The 25,833-nt window shown below is 37.4% G+C and overlaps 1 protein-coding gene across 1 annotated transcript in view; it reads left to right on the top strand.

The window, feature by feature from the left end:
- fmn2a (formin 2a) overlaps nucleotides 1-22,501 on the top strand; it is a 49,398-nt gene extending 26,897 nt beyond the window's left edge. Inside the window, exons 9-18 of the mRNA XM_053510054.1 lie at nucleotides 1,126-1,217; nucleotides 1,936-2,065; nucleotides 2,379-2,525; nucleotides 3,480-3,539; nucleotides 4,253-4,373; nucleotides 11,845-11,937; nucleotides 16,728-16,779; nucleotides 18,960-19,109; nucleotides 19,538-19,619; nucleotides 22,060-22,501. Of these exons, the coding sequence (XP_053366029.1) occupies nucleotides 1,126-1,217; nucleotides 1,936-2,065; nucleotides 2,379-2,525; nucleotides 3,480-3,539; nucleotides 4,253-4,373; nucleotides 11,845-11,937; nucleotides 16,728-16,779; nucleotides 18,960-19,109; nucleotides 19,538-19,619; nucleotides 22,060-22,086 (954 nt within the window). The 3' untranslated portion in view covers nucleotides 22,087-22,501. The remainder of the gene's footprint in view (nucleotides 1-1,125; nucleotides 1,218-1,935; nucleotides 2,066-2,378; nucleotides 2,526-3,479; nucleotides 3,540-4,252; nucleotides 4,374-11,844; nucleotides 11,938-16,727; nucleotides 16,780-18,959; nucleotides 19,110-19,537; nucleotides 19,620-22,059) is intronic.
- The last annotated feature ends 3,332 nt before the right edge of the window (nucleotides 22,502-25,833 follow it).

Below are 25,833 nucleotides of genomic sequence, written 5' to 3'. Positions count from 1 at the left end.
GGGGGGGCAGGAAGAGAGAGAGAGTGGACAGAATTACAGAATAAGACAATAAGACATTTAAATGTAACAAGAAAGCTTAAAAAAAAGGAGTAAAATGTTCTATTAGTAAGGTACTGTAGGTAACCATTTTATGTCATCGTAGCAGTTTTATTTATTTATTTATTTTGGTATTTGTATGTTTATAAATTTTGAATGATTAATTGTTTGGTAGATATTTTTTGGTCTTTTTTTATAGTTAAATATTTGATTAGTATTTTTTATGTATAATGATATTTTATTCATAATACTATTTTATTTTCTCGCTTTTTCTCATTTTTATGGTCACTGTCTATTTCTGTCTGTCTGTCTGTCTGTCTCTGGCTATCTTTCTGCCTATATATCTGTCTATCTTCATCTGCCTTTATCCCTATATATTATTTAAGTCTTTATCCCTGTCTGTCTGTCTGTCTGTCTGTCTGTCTGTCTGTCTCTGTCTGTCTCTTTGTCTTTCTCATCATCTGCCTCTCTGACTGTGTATCACTACCTGTCTTTCTTTCTGTGTGCCTTTCTGTGTAAATCTACCTGTCTGTCCTTCTGTCTGTCCCTATGACTGTGTATGTCTACCGGTCTGCCTCTCTGTCCATCACTTTATTGGTGTATATGGAACTGCCTGTTTGCCTCTTGGTGTCTATCTTTCTGATTGCATATATCTCCCTGCCAGTCTCTCTGTGTTTGTTTAATGTACCTGTCTGCCTCTCTGACTGTGTATATCTACCTGTCCTGTCTGTTTCTGTCTGCCCTCCCATTTTTCTCTATCCAGAAAAAGAAATATCCGTATTTCCCTTTGCACCCCCCCCCCCCTCTCTGTTATTGCAGTGTTGAGGTTGTTTCTCTGTGGTGTGAGACTCCACACTGTCTCTGACTCCTGCACACAAAACCACTCTCTCTCTCTCTCACACACACACACACACACACACACACACACACACACACACACACACACACACACACACACACAGAATTTACTCCCTAACTGTCTCCACATTAATGTCATAGTTGCAGTAATTACTGCTGACACTTTTCAGCTCTTTGCTCATGTGCCTGGTTTCCTATAAATCACAGTTTATTTCTCTTTCCCTGGTGAAGAGAGCGCAGAGAGAGGAAATGGAACGGATCGAGAAACACATCAAATCCAGCACTGGAAAGGAGAACACCAAACCACTAGACAAGCCTGAACAGTGAGGACCTGAGACACACACACATTCACACACACACACACACACATTCACACACACACACACGCGCGCACACACACGCACACACACACACACACACGCACACACACACACACACACACACACACACACACTCTATATTAATCATGATGAAGTGATTTATTAAAAAAAAATTGTTTGTTTGTTTTATTTAAAAATAATTTAGTGTTTTTTCATTCAGTGACTTGATTTAAAAAAAAAGGGAAAAAATCACCCATGCAATATTGTGAGTTACGATATGTCTTAATTATAAACTTGCCTATAATTAATTTCTTGCCTTTAAAATCATTTTAAATATTATTTTACATTTGATTTATAATTGATGATAAAAATATTTGCAATAATTATTTTTTTAGCAATTAGAAGTTTAGCATTACTTCTAATTGCAATAATCACGCCATTATTCTTTTAATAAAGAAAAATAAACCAATATTTGAATCATCACCATCATCAGCATAGTCACAGTTTGTTATATTAATAATAATAATAATAATAATAATAATAATAATTATTATTATTATTATTATTATAAAGAAGTAGTATTAAATAGATTTTGATTGGTTTATTATTTTCCATAATTTAATTTTTAATGGTGGTTATTTTTTAAAAATGTTTTTTAATTTTTCAACCTAATTCTGCTTACTCCACACACTCTCTGACACACACACACACACACACACAGGTTTCTGCTGCAGCTGTCGGAGGTTCCTCAGTTCTCAGAACGGGTTTTCTGCATCCTGGTTCAGTCCACGTTCACCGAGAGCATCAGTTGTGTACAGAGGAAGATCAGCCTCCTGCAGAGAGTGTGCACGGTGAGAGCGAGAGAGGGGTCAAAGGTCAGCCCTAGCAGAGAGCTCTGTATCCACACTTCGGCAATACAGATAGTAATATTTGCCATGCCAGTAGAGTGACCTTTATACTTAAACTTGAAGTAAAGAGACACAAACAGAGAGTGACAGGCACAGAGTTAAAGAGCGAGAGAGAGAGAGAGAGAGAGAGAGAGAGATGGAAAGGTAGAAAAATAGAAAAAGTCATATTGAGGATAATATAAATACCTCAGTAGAATAAAACCATGACTAGATGAGAAAGACAGACTAAACTAAACCCTGACTTTTCTCTCTTCAGGCTCTGAGACAGAGTAAAAGTGTGCTGCAGGTTCTCGCTCTGGTTCTCACATTCGGGAACTTCATGAACGGAGGGAACAGGAGTCGGGGACAAGCGGATGGCTTCACCCTCGACGTCCTGCCCAAGCTCAAAGACGTTAAGAGCAGCGTGAGTGGACGAGGCCTGATGAGGATGATGAGGATGATGAAGGCTAGCTAAACAATAAAACAGTAGCTAAAATAAAACACAAAAAGCAAACATCCCAAATGTTTTACTCCTTATTATGACATTCCTTAAATAATGCAGCGCTTCTTCATTAGAGAATGACCAACCACGATTGTAATCCATTTAATCTTGTTGAACTTTCGTGACCCAAGTGAGTTTGTGCTCTCACCTCCATTATACAGTATAATAGCAGGTTCTTCATCAGTGCTTGTTATTAATACGAAGAAGAAAAACACTTGTCCTGTTGACCTCATGTCTGACCTACAGTGAGCACGTACACTAGAGACTCCTGCCATAAACACTATGCGAAAAAGTCCTAGTAGGAAAACTTATGCTTTTAATGGTTGTTTATGGGGCGTCTATTATACATTATACAGGGTCACGGGGGGCTTGGAGCTTATCCCAGCGCACAAGGTGGGGTATCCATCACAGTGATCACACACACACACACACACACACACACACACACACACACACACTCACACACACACACACACACACTCACACTCACGCGCTCATTCACACACTACGGGCAGTTTGGAAACGCCAATTAGCCTAAACTGCATGTTTTTGGACTGTGGGAGGAAATTGGAGTTCCCGGTCTTAATAAATAATAATAAATCTTTTATTTCAAAAATGTTAATGTTTCCATTTTTTCCCTGTAGTTAGGGCTTAGATTAAGGGCAGGATTATACCTTCAGTTCAGTGGATCTCAATAGAAGGTCATGACTGGGAGAGTAAGACAATATTGTGTGTGTATGTGTGTGTGTGTGTGTGTGTGTGTGTGTGGATTGTCTTTCATCCTCAGAGCTTCTTGTACCTAAACCATCCTCACAATTACAATACGATGATTGACAGCATGTTTCTCGCCCTTTTTTTTTTCCCTCCATTTATCAGGATAACTCCCGGAGTCTCCTCTCCTTCATCGTCGCTTACTATCTACGACACTTTGATGAGGTATGCTTTCCATCTCTCTTTATTTCCCTCTTTGTTCTTTTTTTTTTTTCTTCTTTTTCTTCATTTCACCCTTATGTTTTTTTCCCCCGACTGACCATCAGCCGACATTGAGGAGCCGAGAGTCTAAATAAGCAGCTGTGACAGATGTGGGCTCATGTGACGTCATGTGTTTAATTGAGAAAAGATGGTGTGTTTGTGCTTCACCACACACTCCTGGGGCTCTGAGGATTAAAACGATACAATAAGAGAAAACATATACACTTTTCTGTCTTATGCTAAATATAGTCGATTAACATAGACGTGCTGATGGGTGAAGTGATCATTGGAAGCATTTAGCATGCAGCGTAGTGATCGCAAGTCAAACCAGTAGATCTGAAAAGATTACAGGCTGATTGGGTAAGGTCCTAGGTTATTGATCAGATGATCAGAGGCTATTAACACTTGGCATATCAAATTAAAACAGATTTTTTATTGTATTGTGGTTAAACATCACAAAGAACGATATTCGCTGATCCGAGTTCAGTTCCCCCTTTTCCCCCTATCCAGTAGATTTAATTATAACACTACCTGACTGTTTGACTGTTTGTTTCGAGAGGAAATGAGATTTGTAGGATAATGTTCTGATCTGGCGTGTGTTTCTAAACACCCTGTCTCACAGTGTAATTGCCTTGTTTAGCTCATACTGTATGTATGTTGGTGTGTATGTGTGTCAGGACGCAGGCCAAGACACGTGCGTGTACCCTTTGCCTGAGCCACAGGACCTTCTCCAAGCATCACAGATGAAGTTTGACGACTTCCGGCGTGATTTGTGCAAATTCCGCAAAGATGTAAATGGTGAGAAAGTCAAACACACAGCACACACACATCACATAACCCCAAACACACACTCACCCACATATACAGTCACTTGGCTGGTATTGTTATACATCACATATATATATGTATACATCACACGTACTTTTTTTTTTTTACTTGTTTTTCGAAATGTAATTATCCAAGAGGTTTAAGCTGAGACGAAATTTCTAGTGAATGAAGGCGTATAAGTGATGTGACATTTACAGAAGACTTCAAAGCATAGTATGGTGATGAGACTCTTAGCCGCAGGAAGAAATTTAAATGGTGCAAACGTGGCTCAGCGGATAACTTGCCACCAACTTACGGAAGAGAGGCATCTGTCTGTGAGAGTTATTGCCCCCCCCATACAGTCCTGACCTCACTCCAAGTTATTTTCACATGTTTGGGCTATTAAAGGAGTTCCTGGGAGGCCAGCGTTTTAGACAATCACGGCTTTGGCGTACTGAGGAAACTTTCTACCTCTATGGTGTCCAAGCACTAATAAAACACTGTGATAATTAGTTACATTAGTGTAGCAGGGGATGATATAGAGAGATAAAGGTAGCTTTTACTCTCATAACTGTGATCTATTATTCTGCACAATAAAAAGTCCTGCTTTGACTTGAACACCTCTTGTATAATAAAAAGACAATAATAAATGATTCTTTGAACGGGTGGGATGTCCAGTTATGTCTATTAATTTTATTTAAATGATTTAAGTTAATTGTAATTATCACAATATTTTATAAATTACTTAAAATATTTAATAATTTTAATATGTATGAGATGTTAGGAGAAAGTTGCAAGAATAACCAATAGTTAATGAGTAAAGGCACGTGATCTGACCTGTCACACAGCAGACTTACTGTACCTGTTGCCTGTAACATTAGATTTTTTTAAATTAGTATTAAGTATTAAAGCGTGATATATACAGTAATATTGGGGCAGCGTGGTGGTGTAGTGGTTAGCACTGTGGTCTTGCACCTCTGGGGTTCAGGTTCGATTCACGCCTTGTGTCTGTGTGTGTAGTTTGCATGCTTTCCCTCTGCTTGACAGGTCTCCTCTGGGTACTCCGGTTTCCTCCCACATTCCAAAGATATGCAAATAAAACTATTTGGCATTCCCGAAAACTGTCTGTAGCAGTGTGTGTGTGTGTGTGTGCATGCGTGTCCTGAGATGGATCAGCAACCACAGGATAAGCAACAATAGTATGTTTTTGACAAACTATGTTGTAGTTTGTCAACTATGTTGTGTTGCAGCAAGTCAACACTTTACCAAGGACCACATTGTGATTGACAAAAAGCTATAGAGTTAGAGCGTCTCCAAAACAGTAGGCCTTCCAGGGTGTTCCTGGTATGCAGTGGTTAGTACATACCAAAAGTAGTCCAGGGAAGGAGAACCGGTGAACTGATGACAGAGTCATGGGCGTCTAAGGCTCATTAATTCACATAGGAAGCAAAGAATAGACTGTTTGGGTAAAACCCACATAAGAGCTACTGCAGAACTATTTGTTAAAAAAAAAAAAATTCTGTCTATGATAGTAATGTGTCAGGACATACAGTGGATCACAGCTTGGTGTGTAACCACAGACTGCTCAGAGGGCCCATACTGACCCCTGTCCACTGCTGAATGCTCCTACAGTACAATGGGCATGTGAACATCAGAGCTGAAATACAGAGCAAAAGAAGAAGGTGCCTGGCCTCTTTCAGTAGGATAATGCGCCCTGCCACACTGCAAAACCATTTAGGAATGGTTTGAGGAGCATGATAAAGAGTTCAAGGTATTGAATTAGTCTACAAATTTCCTCCAAGCATATGGAGGATGTGCTGGATTAACAAATCTGATCCATGAGTGCCCTACCTTGCAACCCACAGGATCTGCTGCTAACACCTTGGTGCCAGAGACCACAGTACACCTTCAGACATCCACTTGCGGAGTCCATGTTGTGATGGTTCACAGTTGTTCTAATGAAACAAAAGGATCCTACACAATATTGGGCAGGTGATTGAATTGTTATGGTTGATCAGTGCGTTTGATACAGATGTTGTGGTGGAACATCTGCAAAACAAGTTTGTTCCGGTTATCATTTTCATTATAGCAACTAGAGAAAAAAAAAAAGCACTGCCTGGTTAAGTCCATATTAATAGTCAAACATTTTCTTGTCAATGCAGAGGACTATATCAATAAGTCAATGCAATGAACTACAGCAAAATAAACACGATAAACTCGACTGCAATAATAAAGCTCCATGGTATTTCCAGGCCTCATTCAGTGAATCAATAACATACCACCGCAACAGTTTCGTAACACACACGATTAGTTTATAATCCCATTCGCATGGACATTTTCTCTTTGAAGAATGTATTCGGTTGAAAATAACATTTATGCCGTCATTCCCTAAAATACGTGCCATGTCTGAAATTTTCTTATTTAGTTTGCCTAAAATTCTAAACAAAAGGAGAGGATAAATTAATTATAAAAAGAAAATATATGAAAATACAAAAAAACAGAACATTAAAACAATACACTCTGTGGTCTAGCATGTCAGTACATGAATATTTAATTTAGCAATGAATAAAAAGTTGTAAACAAGTAAAAAGTGAAGCAGCATGCAACCAGTGTTGCGTAAAATGGACTTTTTTTTATTTAGATTCTTTTTTCTTTACACACAAATGCATCAGTGCTGCTTTGTTCATTCGATTAAGAAGTGTTGGGTGACTCGGAATGAAATCTTTTCTAATCCTGAAACATCTATAAAACCTTCTTTTATTCCTTTCTTCTTGAATACACTTACTGTCTACTTTAATAAGAACACCTGTACACCTGCTCATTTACAGTATTCAGTAGTTATCCAACCAGCAAATTGTGAGGCCAATCATCATGACATGGAACATGACTTAGACCATCCTGTGTGCTTAGGATCTGGATGCTGCAAAACTTTGTTGATGAGAAAGATCAAAGGAGAACGACCAGCACGCGCTGCACCACGGTCCCTCCGATCCTCCAGCACTGCTCGACTGGTCCCACCATGTCTTAGGCATTGAGGAAGACATGCGTCTAGACCGTTTTCTGTTCTGACACTGTGGTGGTTGCATGAACTTCCTCTAGATGTTCGTACAGCTAAGTCACTGGTAATCTTTAAGTGACAATTAAAGACAGACTTGTCTGTTTCTTAGGTCTTTGGTACCCTGGATAAGGGTGTCTGCCAAATGTCGTAAATGTAAATAAATGACCAGACTTGTTTGAGCTAACTGGAAGTCCATAAACACTCTTTACATCCATGGTGAGGAGAAAAGCATGAGTTAAAATGCACACTTAAAAAAAATAACATTATTAGATTACAATATCCCCACTCTGATGTTTGATGTAAACATTAATTAAAGCCCTTGACCTGAGCATGTGCAGGTGTTCCTTATAAAGTTGATGGTAGGGTTACTGTAGTTCATATTCAGAATTCTTAACAATCACTAAATAAAAAGGTTGAATTGGGAAAGCCAAGACAAAATACATTTTAATTTGTATTACTGTACACTTAATGTACATGTAACTGGAGCGTTCCATCAAACTGTAAAGCTCGTGTATACAGCCAGTGAGACTCAAATGCATGATACGTAGCCATGTTTCAGGCAAAGACGCGGCAACAGTGATAACTTGGAGGTGGTGGGATTTAAACTCTTAACATTTTTTACACATAAAATGCAATGTACTGTACAATCAGTAATAAAAACGACTAGAAATGTATTTCAATTCAATGCAATTTTATTCTATAGTGGTTGTTGCAAAGCAGCTTTACACGATCAGAAGAAATTATGGAAGTTTGTATGAAGAATGAATCTAAATGAATCAAAAGCAAGCCAAGGGTGACGGTGGCAAGGAAAAAATTCCCGAGAATGCAATAGGAAGAAACCTTGAGAGGATATATATATATATATATAATGTTAAAATGCTCTGACATTTCAGTAATACCTTTCTGTCACTTTAAACTCCTGGTCTTCGCCTGACATGCCTCCTCTACACTGCTTAGCACTGAATATGGAACGGTTAACTATGAAAACTATGGTGGATTTATGGGGTATAAAAAGCCATAGATCCACTGTGAGTTTTTTGAGCATATTAAAAAGTCTCTTGGCCTGTGCCTGTAAGTTGCAGATCCCTACAGGTGACCCTGACACACTCAGTTTAACCATGATCTTTCTGTAATGCTACTCAAGACCATTCATGTGTGCCTTACTGGGCTTGAGAATAGGTCAAGATAAACAAGCATGTCTTAATCTGGATTTAAAACCACATTCTGGCTTTTTTCCCGCTAAATCATAGATAGAGTATGCATGGCAGAACGGTAGCGTAGTACTTAGCACTATCTCTGGGGTCAAGGGTTCGAGTCAGTGCTCTGGTCTCCTCCCACAGTCCAAAGGCATGCAGGTTATCTGGGTTTCCAAATTGGCCATAGTGGTGTGTTAGTGGGCTTGTGCACTGCGATTAATTAGTATCCTGTCCATGGTGACCCCGCCTTGTACTGTGACCCAATACTGGATGAGCGATAGAGAGAATGGATGAGTGAGAGATAGAGAAGGCAACTTAACTAGGGAACAGACAAATGTTTAATTCCTTTTATATGCTATACCCTGTAGTGACTGCCAACTGTACTCAATAGTACTTCAGAAAAATGTATACAGTACCTTTAACCATATGCACACCCTTGGACACTTCATCAAGGACATATTGAGTCAGAGCAAAGCTTAGTGTTAACATTCTAGAATAGGATTTTAAGGTAAATCTATTTCATATGAGAATTGTTTATTATTTACAAGCAAAGGGTCCGAGTAAGAACTCCTGAGGCAGGCGATTTATGTTATCAGATGTAGGGGTACCTTTCAACTGTAGGAGCTGGGAACACCCATGTTCCAATGAGTTACGAATCACTAGACTTCAGCCCATTTGAACTTCATGATCTCAAATGAATCACACATCCTGTCAAACGAGCCCAGCTGGCAAAATGACTAAACTTTCAACCCTTCAAAACTCGTTTGTATCTTCCTGCTAAACCAATCAAGTCGCGGGTCGCTTTGCGTAAGAGACCGTTACTGTAGCTTCAGCAGCTATGCGCTTTATTTCTCAATCTATCCACAATTCATGCTGCTGAAAGCTGCTGGATTCCTCGTGAGACTTTTGGGCTTTGCTCATATTGCGGTCCATACAGCGAGTGAATTATCGCCTTGGGGGGGTTAGCAGAGTATCCGAGACTAAAACGCTAAAGCAGATGTTGTCAGCTTTGACAGTCACTAAGTGGTTTATTTAACCCAGTGATATCCTAGGAACATTAAAGGTGCAAGTACATTTTTCTAATATTTAAATAAATACACAGCTATTCTACTGTTTCCTTTTTTTAATTGTAACTTTTTTTAGCAGACATTTTTGTACGTTTCTACAACATAAACCCTTCAAAAACGAACCTTGCACTTTTATTAAGAGGGAATTTTTACAAACAGAAAGAGAACAGAGAAGTAGTTTAAATGACCTCATGTTTGTTTTAAAATGATCTTATAAGGGAAATATTGGTTAAACTTGGTTCAAGATGTTATCCTCTTGATAAAGATACGGTTCTCATCGTTGTGTTTTAACATACCTTAATATACACTACCGTTCAAAAGTTTTAGAACACTTGCAAATTTCTTTGTTTTTGTTCAGTGATTTATTTTCTACATTCTACAACAATACAAAACTATAAAATAACACATATGGAATTAGGTAATTACGTAACAACAAGAAAAACAACAGTTAGTTGATATTTTAAGACACAGAGGTCAGCCTTTCTGTAATAGTTCTTGCAAGAACAGTATTGTCAAGTGCATTTGCAAAATCCTTTAAGCACCACAATGAAACTGGCTCTCATAAAGGCCGTCCCAGGAGGGCGAGACCAAAACCTACCTCTGCCGCAGACGAGAAGTTCATTTAGAGTTATCAGCCTGAAAAATGACCAATTAACAGCATCTCAGATTAGAGGCGTTATGAAGTCTTTACAGAGCAGAAGTAACAGAAACACCTCACCATTAAATGTTCAAAGGAGATTAATGCATTTTTTTGGAAAAGAAATAAAAAATCAGGAACCATCATGGAGTTAGAAAGTGTTCTAAAACTTTTGAACAGTAGTGTATATCTGAAAAATAGCTTTATATTTACAGTGGTGATCAAAATAATAGCAGTCTGTTGAAAAAAGTGAGTAAAGCTCCATATCCATATAATAACTTTTAATTTAAACCACATAAATGCATTGGCACTGTATATCAAAGAATAGCAGTATAATCAGATATGAAACACATTTTAGCCAAAAAAAAATAAATAAATAAAATGTGGCCATTTCAGAAGGATCAAATTATTAGACAGCATCAAGCAAAGAAAAAAAAAACTAAGGAGATTTAAAAATCCTGGAATTGGGTTAAGAACTCAATACATTACTAAAAACTTGGAAGGATAGTGCTAACCCGTCGATTTTGTGGAAAAAATCTGGTCAGAACAAAATCATAAATGGCGATCATTTAGTGAAGTTGCATGGTAAAAAAAAAAAAATCAACATTAATAACCAGAGCTATGTTCAATAGTGAAAGTAGGAGCATTTGCATACGCACACAATGTGACAAGAACTCTCAGGATTTGGACTAAACAGCGCTGTGTCCATAAGAAAACCACTTGTTAGTGAGAATAACCCAAAAATGCTTCAGTTTGCAAGGACGCGTAAGGATCGGACTTTGGAGTAACGGAAAAAGGTCATGAGTCCAGGTTGATCCCCTTGCAGAGCGATGAGCGTGTCAGGGTAATGAAGGGGAGCGATGCACCCATCATGCATAGTGTCCACTGTACAAGCCGCTGGACGCAGTGTTATGATCTGGGGTTGCTTTACTTGCTCGGGTCTAGACTCAGCAACAATATGTGTAACAATAAAATGAAGTGAGCTGACGTCCTGAACGTACTGAGTGACCAGGGTATCACATCTATGGAGTTTTTCTTTCCTGCTGGTACAGGCATCCTCCAGAACTCAGATTGTGTAAGAGTGCTTCTGGGAGCACAAGGAATAACTGGCTAGCACATTGTGTGCGGTAATCAAAGCTAAATGTGGCTGTTTTTTTTTTTTTTGGCAACAGTAATATACTACTACTTATTCTTTTATATTCGTTGGATAACTTAGTTTTTTAAACACTGGTTTACTTTTCTTAGAAACAAATAAATTGGATTACGCTGTAATAGATAGCTGCTAAAGAGATTAGCATGTGACATGCCACATCCGGATTTTCCATGAACAGTGATGGAAGTGACTCGTGGCTCATATCTAAGCTCCTGCTCTACGCATCACTCAGCAAGCAGCCACGGTCAAGCGGAACAAAATATTTCTTAGAAGTTGCTAGCATAATGGCCATCTAGCAAAACAGGTCCAAGAACACATGACATTCGTGTTATTTTGTCTCCGCTCCTGCAGCTTGCTCATCTGAGATGGAGAAAGTGTGTGGTATGTCTACAGACAAACATCTACAGCCCTTTAAGGACAAAATGGAGGGGTTTCTTTCTCAGGGTAAGAAACTTCCAGGAAGCACTCACACACACACACACACACACACTGGGGGGGATTGCATCTTAGAATTTTTAAGAGATAATCCCTAATGAAAGCTCACTCATCCCAGATTACTTTTCCTTTTGACAGCTTGCTATATTCTGTTCTTTTCCTGATTTTATTTTATTTTTTTCAAGTATGTGGTTGATGGTTTGGTTCTGGCTTTATACGCAATCAGGTATTAAGAAGATGGAGAGAATATTGCATCAGGGTGCCGTGGGAAAACTTGATGTCATTCAAGATGGCAAGTGACTGAACAATTTCCTGAGTGTCTCGAGTGAAGGAGAAGAGCAAATCCTTCTGACATTATAAAGCGAAAACCTGCATGATCAAGGCTGTGTAGGAGCATCAGCTGAGACGGCTAGACGCCTGTGCTGAAGCGCACCAAGGTTTAGTACCGTCATGTGATTTGAGATTTGTCACATGATCTTGTGCTTATGTGGAAGTCCAGGGAGATCAGTCTTACTGGGACTTAACTTCTGGTGTCTTCCAGTGTCTCCTTCACAGCTTTGTCTCCTTAAGATACAGTAAATTGTTCATTTCAGTCATTAGCTATCTCATCCGCTGTCATGTCCCCTATACATACCCATGAATAGGGGACAAATACAAAGATTCCCCAGCGCCATTAAACTGTCTGCGTACAACTTTACTAATAAATTTTTGTTTATGATTCTTCCTGAGTTATTTATCTGTCATCTCTCAGCTCTCCCAAGACAGTCCTGTCTGTCGGCCTGTCCTCTTCTGCTCTCTCTTCTTCATCTCCATTTTCAGCACTCCTGCTATCCTGCTGTTTCTTTGATCTCTTGTCATCTCCTCTTTCACTGTGTTGAGAGGAAGACCAGTCTGCGCGTGTTTTATCCTTTATTTTCTCTTTTTCATTTCCTGTCCTGAAAGATTGGCCCACTTGTCTGGTTGTTTTCCCCATGTCTCATGCCAATCTAATAAATCACAGGCTCATGGGTACTGTTTGCACTTCAGCTTAGAATCAGTCTTTTTATTTAGAATCTGAAAATACACAGCATCATCACTCGATCTAATGCAAACCATAAGGCGAGTCCGTACGATATGACGCGCTGCACTCGCCCTAATGTACATGCAGGACCACCTAATATGGAGATTTGGAATTTGGAATTTGAAATTATATAACTATAACCACACATCCTGTTGATTCATTCCTCTGAGTCTACAACACTCAATCTGTCAATATATCAATGATGGTGTTTATTCCACTAATAATTGGAAAATTAGCCTAATCAGAATAAAAATGCATCATCTAAACACCTCAATCAGAACAGTCTGACCCGATCCAGCCCGATCGGAAAGAATTTTCAATCAGAATGAGAGGTGTGGTGTAAACTTTTGATAATCTGTTCAATAGGTAAATATTTCACATGTTAACACTTGCTTTGATTGCTTCTGTCCTTTTGGAATAACTATTATTTTTCTGAGCACGTTTACCCCACATGGGGGTAGAAATTAAAATATTGCAAATATAGGTCCCATAATATTGGTCCCATGTGTCCATCTCGGTCACCTTCTTTTACTGAATCATTAGATTTTTCTCAACGTTGGAAAAAAAAAAGTCTTCTTCTTCTGTTATATTGTATTTCTGGCAGATGATAAAACATTTAAGTTGTATTCTCTAAAGTGTATGACATTGATTAGATTGAAGAAATATGGCCTGTGTGACCACAGCAAGTGTTTTTACACATTTATGTAAATGCAATATATATTCATACAATTTGTGTAAAATAAAATTAAATAAATAAGCAAATGTTTTCGACCCTATAATTAAATAATTATTGCACCATACCGTAGTGAATGGAAATCACAATAATGAGAACTCACAGAATTGGGATTAAACAGCTGTATGTCCATCAGAAAAACACTTGTTAGAAAGAATCAGCAATCAGAGAATTTTTGATTAATCCTTTTATTATTAATCTTAGGTTTTGTGGCGCATGCACGATAGACGTGCATGTGATGCACCATATTTCCAATAGTATTTGTTCACCTGCCTTCACATGCATTGATATGAACTTGAGTGACATTCAATTATGAATTCATTGGATTAAATGTCCACCCTTTGCAGCTATAACAGCTTCAACTCTTCTGGGAAGGCTTTCCACAAGGTTTAGGAGTGTGTTTATGAAAATTGTGGAACATTCTTCCAGAAGAGCGTTTGTCAGGTCAGACACTGATGTTGGACGAGAAAGGTCTGTCTTCGCTCTAATTAAATCCAAAGGTGTTCTATCAGGTCGGAGTCAGGACTCTGTGCAGGCCAGTCAATTCCTCCACAACAAACTCGCTCATCCACGTCTCCAGTATGAACTAGTGTGGGGTTGTTTTCCAGTCATTGGGCTCGGCCCCTTATTCCAGTAAAAGGAACTCTTAATGTTTCAACATACCAAGACATTTTGGACAATTTCATGCTCCCAACATTGTGGGAACAGTTTGGCGGCTGGAACCTTCGTGTTCCAACATGACTGCGCACCAGTGCACAAAGCAAGGTCCATAAAGACATGGATGATCACGTTTGGTGTGGAAGAACTTGACTTCCAAAATTCCCATAAACACACACCTTGTGGAAAGCCTTTCCAGAGGAGTTGAAACTGTTATAGCTGCAAAAGGTGAGCGAACATCATATTAAACCCTACGGATTAAGAACTGCATGTCAATTAAAGATCATATGCATGTGAAGGCGGGTGAGCAAATACTTTCGGCAGTATAGCGTACAATCTTAGTACAGAAACTTGAACTAAAGTAAACTCATCAATATTATCAAATTAAAACCAAATGGATTCTTCTCATATTATCACATGATCACAAGTATGTTACTCTTCTTGGAGGGTACCACAGTAGTTTGCATCTATTACAGTATTGTATTTATTGAAGAATGACACACAATTGGGGGCCAGGGGTAGCTCAGTGGTTAAGGCATTGGACTACGGTTTGGAAGATCCCAGGTTCAAACCCCACAACCACCAAGTTGCCACTGTTGGGCCCTTGAGCAAGGCCCTTAACCCTCAACTTCTCAGATGTATAATGAGATAAAAATGTAAGACGCTCTGGATAAGAGTGTCTGCTAAATGCCTAATTGTAATGTAATGTTGTGTAGCGAATAAGAGACAAGTTCAGGTTTGCACTTGTTTTATAGCAATGATAAAAGAGTTATTCCTTTACTCAATCTCTCTCTTCCTCTCTCTCACTATGTTACAAAGTGCTCACACTAGAGACTCCTTCCATAAATATTCATTTAATTTTTTTCTTAGACAAGCCAACAGTTATACTGTATGATTATTAGTAGACTATTATGTGAAGCATCCTTATGTGAGTTCCTGTGTATTAGTAGTTACTATAGAAACACTAACATTATAGAAAGAGCGCGTTAAAATAGATATGCTACAGTCGGAACTGCTGTCCAAGATCCATAATCAAATCAGATTGGAGAGTGGTGTAAAAAACCAGGTAACGGGTTTCTTGACATCCAGGCCAAACCCTCGTCCAGTGTGTCTTTTTCTCGGAAGTGAAAATCTGTAAGATCTGAATGCGTGTGGTGTTTTATTTGTTTGTCCCGGTCATTACACACAATTACACTTCTCTTTCCCTTCTCACATTTTCCTCTCTTTATCTCTGTCCATCTGTCCATAACCATAGCCACATGTTCTCTGCGTGTCGTGCTAGCCGGCCGAGTCGTCGTCTCTCATCATTGTCTCCCTTTCATCCCCATTCTCTTTACCCACTATCCTGCCACTACTTACAACCCATGGACAGAGCACATGAAGAGGAGAAAGAAAAGTTCCTCACATGTGTGACTGTGAGATTCCAGGCGGAGGAGCAGTCCGAGAGTCCCGCTGGCTTGAAACTAACCACAGAGAGAAAGACATGGAGGGAACTAAAGAGCGAGCGAGAGACTCGGCGGTGCTGTATTGTTTGGTCTGTGCTCATTCAACTCTTTTGTTGCTAATTCTCCTGTGTGCGAGCGCTTTGAAGGGGTTTCGCACAACCGCAGCCATGATCCTAGCGGAGACGCCGAAGTTTCGATTCCATCATTTATACACAGTTTCGCCCAATTATATTTCTCAAACAATATCCCACAATTCCTCGCTAACGGAATTCTTTTAAACAACACAAACATTACATGAAGGACCAAGATCCTAAAAATAAAATAAAAACAAACAAGTAATGTAAAATGGTAAGCATTACACATGTTAGTATTTTAAAAAAGCTTAAACAGGGTGGGACGAAATGAAATAAAAATAAAATTAAGTTGTTGTTGTTGTTTTTTTTTTTTAAGAAATGCCAAACTAAACGTTGCTTATTAATATATTGTAAAATCTGGAATTATTGGCACCCTTCCTGAAAAAAGGCCAAATTCATCATTAATTTTTTTATTTTCTTTCTGTCTCTCTCCTTTTCTCTTTTTTTTGTTCTTTCGATCTCTTTTTTTTCTGTCTTTCTGCCTTTTTCTCCCTGCTTTCTCCCCCCTTTTTTCTTTTTCTTTACCCACATCTCTTAACTTTTTTTCTCTGCCTTTTCTCCCCTTTTATTTGACCCTTTCTTCCTTTTTCTTTTCCTCTTTTTTTCTCTTTCTCTTTTTTGTCCGTGTCCCCTCTTACTATCTCTTCTGCTTTATTTGTCTATCTGTCTTCCTTTCCTCTCTTTTTTCTGTCTGCTGCTCTCTCTCTTTCTTTTTCTCCTCCTATCTCTCTTTCTCTCTCTCTCTCTCTCTCTCTCTCTCTCTCTCTCAGCCAGGACAGATTTGGAGGCTCAGGAAAAACAACTCACTGAAACCCAGAAAAGGTACTAATTTGTTAAACTAAATTTTCATTTCAGACTCAGCCTCTGTGCTGGTGTGTTGTGTGTTTATTACCTCCAATGTGCCGGTAAAGTGCTAGTTGAACTTGATTGAACTTGAATTTGAACACGGTGTGCCTATTTGTGCATATAATGTATTGGTTTTGTACGCATACCTCTCACATAACCACAGCTCTGTCTGTTAAAGCTCATACAAATCTCTTATTTTTTTTCCCACAAATTCTTGAAATCAGTTCACATGATGAAAGCTTGCTGGTCGGTTCCATAAACTCATAATGTGAGGAATGTAGTGCTGGGTAAAAAAAAAAAAAAGTTAAGAAAACTAAAAATTTCAAGACAACTTACATTTTTGCATTTTGAGGCCAAATCAAATAATCTACAGTCGTATCAATTAAGTAATGTTTTGTTTATGTTATATACCCTTATTATTACATCTTTTTCTTTGAACACATAGTGACCTACGCAGGACCCCTTCCAACACCCTCTCTCCGCAGTGCATGGACAGTCTACACTGTTGAGATTCAGGCTCACAATTGATCCAAACCTTTTCTGACGCACAAGATCAATGCTGCACTTCATTGCAGAACAAAAAACAGCTAAAACTTTTACTGTTCTAAATTACAAGTTGTTGTCCCACATTCCAGAATAGCTTTGAAACAAACACGCAGCAATTTAAAACATCCCTTTTATTATGTTTATTCTTTTATAAGGGTATCAAAAAGTTTGGAGACTGGTTTTATAAAACACCAACAGATGGCAGCACAAGGCTACACGCACAGTCACAGGGAGCTCCAACCTTCATAAGTCAGTGTGCCAAAAGACTTTGTCCTGTGTACATCGAGAGCTGGGCAACTGGTGCTTTTCTGACCATCTGCTATTTTATCATGGACAACATTTGACATGATTCAACAAGTTTACAGATAGTCGTTAGAGGTATTTTATTCACTTTTTATTTAGTGATGTAGAGTGGCACGCGCGCATCAAGAGCTGAAGAACAACATTGAATGACGATGACAGACCAGAAAGACCTTCAAGGAGCTCAACTCCCGAAAATGTCAAAACTTTTCGACAACTTGTGCATGATGATCGCTAGAAAACAATCCACAACATTGCTGCCATTGTAGTTGTGTCGTACGGAACAGTCCAGGCAATCCTAATGTGTGATTTAAACATGCGTTGTGTTGCTGCAAGACCGTTAACAGCAAATTCTACTGATAGGTTTCAAAGTGAAGAATGGCATGCAAATCTCGAAATTTTTTAAAACTGCTTAAAAGTTTAAGATCATTTGCAATTTTTTTTTTAAATTAGGGATTTATTTTTCTACATACTAAAATAATACTGGGGATCTCAAAACTGTGAAATAGCAAATATGGTACAATAACAACAACAACAACATCAGTTGTCAGCGTTTCTGGAATAATTCTTGCAAGAACAGTATTGTGTCAAGTGCATTTGTAAAACCCATCAAGCTCCATGATGAAACTGTCTCTCATGAAGATCTTACCAGCCTCAAAAATTAACAAACAGCACTGTGGATTAGAGCCGCTATAAAGGCTTTCCAGAGCATGAGTAGCAGGTACATCTCAATATCAACTGTTCAATAGACAGAAATGACCATGGGGTTAGAAAGTGACCCCAAACTTTTGAGCAGTAGCGTATGTAATATTTAAAATGTGAAAAAAGCAGGTTTATGTGCAGCAAATCATACCAAACAAATAGACTGTGTGTGAATTTCAATGATTATGTAAATGTGTTTTAATACATAACGACAGTCCACTCTCTATACTACTACAACATGTTCAGATAATAGACCTGGCAAAATTACAAAGAACTTTGCTAGCTTACAACATTCATTTTCATATCAGTCATAAATAAATAAATGGATAAATAAATAAGAAAACTACTTTTGTAGAAGTGTTAATATTGTACAACACGTTCTTGTCCTATTGTTACTGTTGCGGCTACAATGCGGGGCCCCTCCAGAGAACAGCAGAATTTTGCACACATACTTTTAATGCAAACTTTTTATTTACTCCATCATTATTTTTTATTCTGCATCTATTACCTTATCTATTGGCTTTTTGTAATAATTGTTTTTTTTTTTCAGTGTTCAGGTTTTACTCCCGAAGTAATTTTTTTTTTTATTTCCATTTTTTTATTTGCAGCTTTCTGGAGCTCTGTGTATTTTTCTCGGTTAAACCTAAAGGAGAGGAAAAGGAGGTGTCCCCGAACACGTTCTTCTCTGTGTGGTACGAGTTCTCCTCTGACTTTAAAGACCTGTGGAAAAGAGACAACAAACTTCTGCTGAAGGAACGGTGGGTCTCACGGTCTGTCGGGTTTCATGAATAAAATAAATCTTAATATTCCAATATTCCAAAAAATACCATTTTTAATCTAGTTAATAACAGTTATAGACGGTAATTTATCATGATTGATCACAATTTTTAAATCTCAGATTTACTTTTAAAAACTGTGCAGTGCTGGAATAAAAAAAAAAATCATTCGACAAATTATGCAGTTTTATAGTATCTCAAACTGCACTGCAATTATGGGAAGCCATTAGGGCCAAACTTAATTACTTTGCCTTAAAAAATATTAGCATGTTAAAATGTCTAGCTTGATCCCATACGCTAATATTGACTGTCCTAATAAATAGCCAATTCAAACCTTTTCCAGTGGTTGAGTTTTTGTTTGACATGAATAAAGCTTCAGGTATAAAACATTGAATTTGCTGCATTTTCAGGTTGAAATCAGCCGAAGAGACGATCAGGCAGACGCGAGAGAAAGCAACCTACAGCGTCAAACCCAAACACGCCTCTGGAATGGTAAGTGGCCTTTTCTTTAAAATGCGCTAGATTTTGCGAAAGAAATATAACATACATTATGTTCCTGTTGTAGGAAATTTGTAAAACAAGTATACGGAGTTTCTCAGTTTGTGCCATTCATACCTGATTCAGCAGATTATTAACATCAGTGTGGGGTGTAAGGCCTAGTTCTCACTTTTACCATTTCTGCTATGATTTGCTATGAATTCGTGAACTCTAATGAGTCATGGGCAGTCTGAAATAAGAATCTGTCTCGTGCGGATTTGTCCTTACTCATAGTAATTCGCGTGATTTGAGCATGCTGCATATGCTTGTAGCAAGGGCAATTTTTTGTGCTGAAAAGATTTCTATTGGATCATGTATGAAAATAATTCTTCATGCTCCCCGAGCCATTCTTTCACAATCTGAGTCCCGGAATATGGCTGTACCATCAGTGAAGAAAAACTCCATAGATGTGACAAGCTACATACAGTACATGCAGCTCGTCAGCTAGCTTCGTTTTATTGCCAAATAACACTGCTGAGTCTAGACCTGACCAACTTATGACCCTGTTTCAGTCCAAACTTTATGCCTCCTCGAAAACCGATTATTCTGACTAACAACACCAACACATTAACACTAACTTTTCTTGTGGACACACAGCTGTTTAGTCCCAGGGCTGTGAATTCTCATCACATTGTGTGTGTGTGTGTGTGTGTGTGTGTAGAAATGCTCTTACTTTCACTACTAAACATAGCTTTTATTACCATGCAGCTTAGTTAAGTGTTTAAGTGATCAGGATTTTTTTTTTATTTTTTTTACCACATTTCTTACACAAAGTTGACGGTTCAGCACTATCCTCCCAGGTTTAAATAATGTATTGAAGGCTCCCTAACCCAGTTCCAGGAATTTCAGGTCTCCTTAGTTGTTTTCTTTGCTTAGTGCAGCACATTAAGTTGACGCTTTTTAAATGGCGACTTTCTTGGTCAGGCAGTGTACCACCATATGGTCCTCTCCCGTAAAGTTTTTGATTTAGTCCTGTGTCTTAGTCTCAGATGGCTGATGATCACATCCTTCCTTCAGTTCCTACCATATATTTTTCCTATACTGTACCTACACGTTTCTACATTCTGTAGACGTTTCTACCTGTATCCCCTGACTGAAAAAAAAATCCTTAATAATTATCCTGACCTCAGATCTAGCTTACACTTGATTTTCAACTTAACCTGTCATTTTTAATGTTTTTTCTTTTTAGCATACATATTAACTCCCTCATTTCCTTTACCTCTTATATGAGTTTGGATCCAAGGAAAAGGGACCTGAACACGCACCTTTACTGGACAGCTGTAGCACTATTTGTGATATTTTAATATAGTATGTCCTGCCTACAGAAACTTCCTGACCTCTTGCTTTAATAATCCTAATAGCTCAACAGTATACACTGATGATTAATCTGTGGTTGTCTTTTTAAACTCTAACGTGTGCTGTGGGATGAAGAATGCTATACCTGTATGTCCTGTTTTAGGGTCTTTTGAGCCATCTGTAAATATAAATAGGTACAGGAAAACTAATCATATTTACTGATGCCAGGTCACTACGCCAACAGCTATGGTGTGCTACAAATCCATTTCATGTGACAGCAAGGGATTAATAAGTGCCAGGGTTGTTATAAAAAAGATGTTGCATTAGTCATGGCAGGATCTGACCTTTGCAGCACATCATGGACCTTGTTTCAAAGTAATCTGTGTTATCCGCGACCTAACCATAGCAAATTACTGTCTTTCTATTTGTTCTTTTATGTAATTCCACTGTATTTCACCGTAGCTTTGCATTAGCACTTTACAAGCTAAACTGTCGCTGTCAGAGTCTTGGCAGGCTGGGATTTTTAGAGCCACAGCAATTCATAGCAAATTTTCATAGCAAGTTTTAACTGTGCATAGTCACCACAGACAGACAGATTAAAGGCAAACAGCTGATGATATCCATGTACACGCGGTGACACATGCAATAATGGGTTCACTCTGTAAATTGAACAGCTGTCATGGAAACATGATGTAAGCAATGCAAATGTAGTGAAAATGCTGAAAAGTTTGTCTTCTAGAACCCTGAAAACTGTCCTACCAATTGGCCCACATCATGTGTTGTTCTGTGTTGAATCTCTGAACCAGCCTACAATCAATAATGCTGATTGTTGATTGTTTAGAACATTTATAAAACTAAACAACTGCAAAAATATAAGCCCTATTTACATAAAATGTCTTCTTGTCATCACTGAAGAGTAGGGGTATGCAAACCATTGCACTCCAAAAAAAAAAAAAAAAAGCACCCGAGTATAAGAATTCTTTTCGAGTCTTGCACGAATTAGCCAAATAGGATTTAATGATCATTAATCACAGATGGTCATCTTTTCTTCTGGTACTAAATACAAATAACACATCACAGTCGTTTCTTTGTTTGACAGAAAGCCAAACTGGGGCAGAAGATCTGAAGCTTTGCGGTGCTGTTTAACATTTTCTGTTCTCTCACACTACCGATTAAATGCATGCTGAGCGAGATCATTAGCCGTTGATTTGAATCAGAACTCGAACCAAACTGAAATGAGAAACACTGACCTGTAAAGCGACTGACAATCAGCGTGTGTGTCCTTTTTATCAACTGAAAAAGTAACAAACTACAGTATAGGGCGGGCCAGAGGGTAGAATCCATAGATCCACCGCATGATTTACAGCAAATGCATCACATTGACGTGACTGACTTCAGAGCATGCACTGTAGGTATAGAAGAACATTAAATGGTAATGAATTTATCAGAATTTATGTTGTTGCATGTGGAGATGATGTTCCTTCTTTAGTGCAGCGATTGTTCTAATAGACTACTGATCACTGATGAGCCTAACGAAAAAAGCTGAGTAATGTTGGATCTGGCTGTACTCCATCTGCTACATTGGGCAGAAATAGAAATTAGTATATAAAGTTTATCTAAGAAAAATGCATATTATTGTAGATTTTTGGGCCACCCTGTATGTTTAATAAACCTTGTCTCGGAACTATATTTAGTTTACATTATTCTGCAAAACCTGCAAAAGGCATTATTGCAGTTCTTTTTTAGCATCAGATTATTATTTATTATATATATATATATATATATATATATATATCTGCCAAAACTGTAAACTGGAACTTTGTTATTTTTGATGTGGCAATAAAATACTGTTCAACAGTGTCTTGTTTTGCTACAGTTCTTTCTCATCTTGATGATCTCACCTGGTTTGGCTGATCATTCGAAAAGGAACGCCTTTCTCTAGTTTTAGAAATTTTTATTATATCATATTAATTCAAGTCATCATGAACATGGTTGTAGTATGGACTTAAATATATAGTGTTGTTAATCAAACAAAACATCCACAAAAATTGTTACTTTCATTTTAAATCATTTTAAATTAAACTTCAGTTCCTTTTTATTTGTTACAAAAAAAATCACTTTAAATAATAATAAGAAGAAAATTCTTGCTAATTAGCCAGCAAAATGCAAGGGTGGAAAGAGAAAGCTCTGTGAGATGTCATCAGAAAGGGAACCCATCCTCATCTGGGTGATAGCAGATACTGTAGCATGCCAATAAATAGATCCCCTCAATAACTTGGTGTGAGGTCAAAAGTTCACCTGTTCGCCTGGAAATATGTTTTATTTAATATAAAGTGCACTTTGTTAACATTATCAAAAGTCCACTGATGGAGACTTGGCTACAAACCTAGTCACTAATCCTACAGTAAATGCGGTTGAGAAAGTGTTTGTGTAGCATACAGGATAAGAAACCATCTGAATAAATAGATTGTAATATAAAGATGTACAGCACTGTGCAAAAGTTTTGAGACCCCCTAATATTTTTAGATTTTGCTTCCAAAGAGCCAGACTTTCTTCTATTTTAATGTAGTCTTGAGGAATAGTTTTCCAAGTTTTCTGGATGACTTTTTCCCCGTATTTCAAATAAATGTTTTTTGTTTGTTAAGCCACAGGCTGACCAATGAATCATTCAAGCATAAAAAAACATTTAACATTTAAGATATGAACCAGAGAGAAACAGGTGCAGATGATGACAGATGATCAGGGCGATGATGAGTGGTTGGAACAGACAAGAGGGGAAATGAGGTTGCTGCTGAGCCTGATATGTAAACAAACAACAATAAAATATATATTTTTAGGCATGTATTGTATAGGGCAGCCTGTAACAGTAAAACCTTTTTTCCCCTCATTTCTTTATATAAATTTACATAATTTAATTTAATTTAAATTAATATGAAGAAATTAGGGGGGGGGGGGGGGGATCTTGAACCACCCCTATTTTTTCTTATCAAAGTAAATTGATTTATATAGATTAAATTAAAGAAACATTTTTAAATTCAGATTTTTTTTGGTTTATTAATTTATTTTCTACATTCTATACCAACACTAGGGATTTCAAAACTATAAAATGACACACATGGAATTAGCTAATTATGTAACAACAACAACAACAACAACAATTGTTATTTTAAGACAGGAAGGTCGTCTGTCCTGAAATAATTCTTGCAAGAACAGTATTGTGTCAAGTGCATTTAAAAACCCATCAAACATCATGATGAAACTGTCTCTCATAAAGACCATCTCAGCCCCAGAAATCACCAATTGACAAACAGCACCTCAGATTAGAGTCGTTATGAAGGCTTCATTTTAAAATTACATGCTTTTTATTTTAATATCCTTACTATAGAAATATTACTAAAATATAGTGTAGAATAACTTTACTATACAGTAATTGTATTATAATAAGGGATAAAAAAACACTTGTACTAGTACAAAAATAATTTCCTATAAAAAACATTATAACCAATAAAAAACTTTAGCTTACAGCATTATCAGCCTTCTCTTCTACCAGTTTCAACTTCATAATACAAGTACATTGTATTATACTGTACATCATTTTATATATACAGTATATTCCACATCTTTGTTACCTAATGCACCTTATGTTTACTATAGCACATCCACTGCATAATGTTGCACAATCATACCGTACATTACTATATCACTGTATATAACCATAACACTTTTAGCAAATGCATCTTCTGTTTGTATAATACATTGTATTTATTAATTATAAATAGGCCACTTATGCACTTCTGGTTAGATGTTTACTGCATTTCATTGGCTCTGTGCATGTACTCTGCACAATTACAGAAAAGCTAAATCTAATCTAATCTAATTTAATCTAATCTAATCCAACCTAATCTAACCTACCTTTCATTTATTACTGCTAGAGTGAAAGTGAAAGAGTTTAAACAGCCTTTTTAGCATTAAACATTCTCCAACAACCTTTTGAACACATTTAAACCACTTGGGGCAACTACTGTGTGGCACAGGAAATATCTGACCAAATGACAGAATAAGACAAGATGATACTCGTCATGACGCGTTAACTTTTTTCTTAAAAATCAGAAAGATACGGATCATTCTTTGCTCAAAATGTGGAAATTTAAAGCTTTTAAAATAAGGTTATAAATAAGATTCTCAAACAAAACATTTCTTGTGTGTCAGAAAATAATAATTTGCCCCAAAAAGAGGCCATAAAAAAGAAAAAGGTTCTTGAACCTTTTTAACATTTTAACATCTGTTCTGTTGTTCAAACTGTTCACATCTTGGTAATCAACAGATGTGGAAGACCCATGAAATAAAATGCTAAAGCATTGCCCAAATATTCTTTGTGTTTGTTTCTGTCATTTATTATGGCATATTTTAAAATGTCAATAAAAACAATAGTTAAAAGCTTAAGTAAAAACTACACTTGACTACATTATACTATTGTAATTATTATAGTAAGCTTAGCTTTGTTCTTTTTTTAAAAAAAAATAAAAAAAACAATTTCCAAATAGAATACATGTTTTGTAAAGATATCAATTATGTTTCGAACACACCACGAACCCAATGTGTTAACATTGTCTTTGTTGCAGCTCTACTGCAGATTATTTTTATTTTAAGCCTAAATTAACTCACTGTTAAAACAGTTTTTAAGATCGAGTTAATAGTCAAGATACGACACTGTTATCAACAAAGAGCATCAAAAATCTTTCTGTAAAGTACTTACAGTATGGTTGAAAGAACATGACTGCAAAACACTGGAAAAGTCTTTTATGGAATAATTGCTAAAATAGTGGCAATTATTGTTGTTGTGTCAAGAAACCAAACCAGAAGTCCATGTAAA

Source organism: Clarias gariepinus, chromosome 13, assembly GCF_024256425.1.
Source record: "Clarias gariepinus isolate MV-2021 ecotype Netherlands chromosome 13, CGAR_prim_01v2, whole genome shotgun sequence".
NCBI classification, from domain to species: domain Eukaryota; kingdom Metazoa; phylum Chordata; class Actinopteri; order Siluriformes; family Clariidae; genus Clarias; species Clarias gariepinus.
This window is presented reverse-complemented; position numbering and strand designations above follow the sequence as displayed.